Source organism: Ruditapes philippinarum, unplaced genomic scaffold (genome assembly GCF_026571515.1).
Source record: "Ruditapes philippinarum isolate M1 unplaced genomic scaffold, ASM2657151v2 ctg10331_1_1_1_1, whole genome shotgun sequence".
Classification (NCBI taxonomy): domain Eukaryota; kingdom Metazoa; phylum Mollusca; class Bivalvia; order Venerida; family Veneridae; genus Ruditapes; species Ruditapes philippinarum.
The window spans coordinates 62,208-67,807 of record NW_026859490.1 but is presented as its reverse complement, the minus strand read 5'-3'; the positions used below and the strand labels follow the sequence as shown (position 1 = coordinate 67,807).

General features: G+C 31.7%; 1 protein-coding gene across 1 annotated transcript; it reads left to right on the top strand.

Annotated features, from left to right (window-relative positions):
* Positions 1-356: 356 nt before the first annotated feature.
* Positions 357-2,764, top strand: LOC132756690 (zinc finger MYM-type protein 2-like). Its single transcript, XM_060747820.1, has 2 exons — positions 357-1,405; positions 2,347-2,764. Exons 1-2 carry the CDS (start codon positions 357-359, stop codon positions 2,762-2,764), a joined length of 1,467 nt encoding a protein of 488 aa, XP_060603803.1.
* The last annotated feature ends 2,836 nt before the right edge of the window (positions 2,765-5,600 follow it).

The window sequence follows — 5,600 nt, the reverse complement described above, 5'->3', positions numbered from 1 at the left end:
TGAGGCGCGTAGCGCCGAAGGGAATTCAATATTTTACATATTGGTCAGTTTGAGGCTTATATCTTACTTAAATTACTTCTTTTAAAATAAAGGTTTTAATTACTAATGAAAAGTATTTGAAACAATAATTCGGTTGATAAATAGTAACTGCATGACATTAAATAAATCACTTATCTTCCTTCATAAAACCCCATAAGTAACCTCTTGATAATGTAAGATGTTTTCTGCATGGATTTTTCGTGATTAGAAAACTGACCAGTGTATCCTAATACATGTATGAAAATTAATACACCTTGGTCTACACAGTTTACATGTGATACCGCCTAAAGATTTAAACAGTAGATATAATTTTAAATATGGAGTATAAAAAAAGGACAATACAGCCAAGTCAAATAGTAACGGGTCAAATTTTAGATGATGCACTTGCATTAGAGGATTGTTATCCAAATTATGAATTAAAATCAACATTATTTTCGGATATATCTGATGACAGTGCCGATGAAATGCTTGTTCAAGCTTCGCAAATGGCGGAGGATCGCTATGCTGAGGAATTATTATTGTGTGATGGAGATGATGAGGAATTATTACAAGCCTCCCAGAATTTCGAGAATGCGCCCAAATCGCAAAATTCAGACAGATTCCCCGAGCCATTGGAGTATTGCCAACTTACAGAAATGGTTAAAAAGAGTGTACCCGAAAACACCAGAAACAAATCAAAATGGGCATTTAATGTATTCGAACAATGGAAAAAGAATAGAAACACTTATGGAAATACAGAAAACGATACCATAATTGGTGATATTTTGACAATGTCAAACCAGCAGTTAGACATGGTTCTGTCATTTTTTATAGCCGAGGTGAGGAATAAACAAGGAAAAGAATATTGCCCTAAGACAATATACGAGCTTGTCATAGCTCTCCAGCACTACCTAAGATCTAATGACAGGCAGATAAACCTTCTAGAAAGTAGCGATTTTGTAAAAATGAGGTCGGTCTTAGATTCAAGAATGAAAGATCTCTCAATGCAAGGATTGGGGCTTAATAAAAAGCAAGCTTTAATTATAAATGCAGAACAGGAGGATACACTGTGGGAACAAGGACTCCTTGGAAACTTGGATACACCTCAAAAACTTTTGGATACCATGGTCTTTTACATGGGTTTGAACTTTGCATTAAGAGCTGGCAAGGAGCATTGGAATCTGAGGATCGGATCTTCGACTCAGATTAAACTTCATTCCACCCCAACTGGACGTCGTTATTTGGAATACACAGAGGATGTTTCGAAAACTAATGCTGGCGGGCTGTACCAAAAGAATGTGTCACCAAAAGTTACACGGGCATACGAGAACGATAACCAACCAGAGAGGTGTCTTTTGAATCTTTACTTGGACTATATGAGCAAACGGTAAGTAATTTAATTCATTACAGTGCTCAAAAACGCGATTCTTTTGGTAAACAACGTGAATAAAACCTAATTACGCAATTGAAGATAAAACGTAAAACGCCTGTTATTATAAAAAGAAAAAAAGAACAATATTGAATTCGCATTATTTTTAAAAAGTCAATTTCTGAAAAAAGGAGAGAGATTTAACATGAATACAAATAAACAATTCATACTTTAAAGCTTTAAGTTAAAAAATGAACGCGAGCGTAAGAAAACGACCATTAAGCACTGTTAAGGTCATTTTACAAATGACGTCAAAAGACAATAACGTTGCCATTGACGTTAAAAAAAGTGAATTACCCTTGAAATGTTACAGATAAATATGAATAGGTATCAATAAGACAATTTTAAAAGATTTTTTTTATTTATTTCAATTGCTGTAGAATTGAATTTCTTAAAAGAAGTCAATTAAAAAAGTGACATTAAGGTGTATTTGCTAAAATATGCCTTACTGATAAACCTATTAAATTAAAAAAAAACATTTATGATATATTGTTTTAAAACCTCATAACAATTGAGGGATCATTTGGTGTGCTGCTTAAATTTCTTTTACAAAAATGAGCCGTGTCACGACAAAACCAACATAATGGATTTGCGACCAGCATGGATCTAGACCACGCTGTCTGATCAGGGTCCACGCTGTTTGCTATCAGTTTCTCTACTTGTAATAAGGTTTGTAAGCGAACAGCATGGCTCTAGATCAGACTGCGCGGATGCGCAAGCTGGTCTGGATCCATGCTGGTCGCAAACCCATTATGTTGGTTTTGTCGTGACACGGCTCAAATCATATAAATACTATCTTAAGGAGTTTCTTATGAATCCTTGCTATGAAAAATCAAAGAAACGAAATAAGAATTAAAGTAAGTTACGTGTAGTTATTTTTCTTTTTCTTTCCATTTTAGACCAGAAAATGGCAAGTGTGATGCGTTTTACTTGCGTCCTAGCAAGTCTGGTAACGGTGCTGTTAGAGGAAAATGGTTTGATGATGCCCCTGTTGGAATACATACTTTACAGCGTACTATTGGTCGACTATGTAATGATGCTGGTTTTGATGGTTTCTACACAAACCATTCACTTCGTGCAACTGCAGCCACGCGCTTGTTCTCTGCTGGAGTTGATGAACAGTTGATATGCGAGAAGACAGGTCATAGGTCTGACGCTATAAGAGGTTACAAGCGTACTTCGGAACAACAACAAGAGCTTGTTAGCAAAATTGTTCAAAGTGCTAAATGTCAAAAAGTTGATAATAGTTTAAAAAATGACAAAAGTTGTGAATTTTCTTTCGAAGGCAACGGCATGAAATTCAATTTCAAATTCTGACTATTGGTACTTATGTGATTTTTTTCTTGCGTTAAAGCGAGTTGTCTTATAAATGGAAAATTGCTTGTGAAATTCGTTCATGTGTTTTTTGTTACAATTCAATAATAAACAACAACAAAACAGCTTTCTTTTGTTTGCAGGTCAATTCATTCCAATGTCTAATATCGATATGTAACACGATTAATACTAGACTAACACATTAATATTGGACGCCTACCTGTACTGTATTAAAAATACAGTACGGTCAGAACAAAGGAATGACGTCATAGTAGTAATTGAAGCCTACTGACGTTTGACAACCGATTGTGCAGGATCGGACATTATACCAAAGTTATTTAATCTAAATTAGTTGATTTGTTAAATTAAAGCAAAATTTGTATTAGATAAATGTAACTGTAAGTATTACATGTTGTTATACATTTTCACAATAACTATAATGTTAAATGTATAGAATTAACGTAACGTTATATTTTGCCGTCTAAAGCTACTGTATTTAGCGAAACGCGTCAATTAGTCTGGAAGATAAAACACTTTGTTGTTGAAAGTTTATGATTAGTTAAGGTATTAATAATAATTTACAAATATTTTTTAACTTTGAAATAAAAAAAACGGCATTAATAAAAAGAAATATTTATATCTTTATGAACAAAAAAGCTATTGCTTTTAATGTGACTACATTTATGTTAATATATGCTTGAAAGCAGTGATAGTATAAAGAGTAGACTGTACGGTATAAACATGTGTCAAATAATTGTCAAAATGGCTTAATAATAGCAAAACGAGATATGGCCTCGATTAAAGCAGTTTTAGTAATCCATCAGAGGGTGATTTGCAAAAACAAATCACAAGCCTTTTGGAACTTGTATAAATATTATAAAATATGCATGTATGTTATAAGATATAGCTATATACACATAAGATAAATCAGTCCTAAATCTTAAAGCTTACGAAACTTTCAAATCAAGAGATAAAATATGTTTCTTTCTCCACATTTTATGGATCTTATCGTTTTTAACAGTACTGACCGCTTAATATTTAGAATGCCAATTATCATGTAGGACGTTCTTTTGTGATGTTGTTTGGTGTACATATAATAATTAACATGCAATATATATACTTTTTTCAGAAATAAGATATAATATGTCCATCATCTTACATAGCTAAATTAATTAATATACAAAAGATTGTAATATCTAAATTTCATAATCAAATATCATCACAATGGCCGTGTTTTGAACAGTTTATAAACTATAAATAACAATCGTTATCATAAATTGATCTAATCTTCAGTCAACTGAAAAAAGATATATCTAAGTAATCTTCATTCACAAATCTTTTTTATAACAGGTGAGATTTTTTTTTTACATAACAAATGCAATTTTAAGAATTACAGAATACGATAAATGCGCGATATAACAAATTTCAATGCTTGTACATGCACATGTTTAATCAGAATGATTTACATAATTCAGTTCAAATAATTTGTTCTTAGTTCAAAACGTTTTAAGACATACAAAATAACTTCTGAATAACGACTTATCATTGTTTAAAAGCTCATTAGATTTTAATACATAAATATTTCTCAAAATAAAAAATCTTTTATACAACGTTTGCGTAAATCAGTATACAGAGGACATTCTAACAAAAAGTGAAATTCGTCCTCTAATATTCTACATATTAAACATTTACGGTCTGAGTATGGGATTTTTAAAGGTTTATGTCACCTTCCTGTTTCGACTTCTAATCTGTGAGCCGAAACTCTTAGTCTTGATAATGCAATTCTTAATTGCGGGTTTTAGATTATATCCAAATATGCCTGAAATTTACATGTTGCATATAAATTATATGTTCTTGCTCTAGATGACCCTTGTAATTGACTAATCCAATTTTGAATGAAACCATCAGTAAGTCTGCTTTTGAAATATTCCAAAAATTAAGTTTTATTTCCTACTCACTGAAACAACCATGCATAACTAAAACCTAAATGATCTAACAATTCTTTAATTGATTTAGCCCAGGAATTCTTTTGAGGATGCATATCTAAATCATTCAACATTAAGCCATATACCTTTTTAATATACTTATATTCATCACCACTTTCATTCATTTTAAACAAATAACGTTCAACACTTACTAACTGCTTATAAAATAAAATTGTGCGGGCCAGTTCATCATATATCAAATTATTTTGTGTTTGGGGCATTACTCCTAATAAATGTTTGCAAAATTGTAAGTGAACTCGTTCTATTTTTTCTGAATTATAGAAACCCCACACCTCATTATAATAACTTAAAATGGGTAAAATAAATTTAAACAATGACTTAACGTAAGACAAGGGAACTTCACAAAATACGATTTTAACTTGAATATACCTTTTAAAGCTTGACCACTTAACGCATCACATGTTGATAGAAAAGAACCGCCAGTACTAAATACAATACCTGAATACGAAAACGAATAACATTATGTAACTACCTCAATAGCAGAATTCTGATACATTTATTCTAAATTTTGTCTATTTCTCCCACCTTTTCTAAAAATCATAATATTTAGTTGATAGGGGATATAAAGCCTTTGTATATACAACGGCGTTTTACAATGATACCATTAATGAAAACTATCGCCAAAGCTTTTTTTGTTCATGCTGTTCGTTATTAAAATGGAGTCCTGCAAAAAACACAAAGTGCATAGCATTATGGATAAAACATATTTTTGCCACAGAGAGAAACATGAACATTTTTTTTTAATTTAAAATATAATAGGCCGAGGTTGACTAAAAGTTTGCATTTAGCGAGTTCAGCTGTGGAACAACTCAAGAAATTGAACTAATGACACT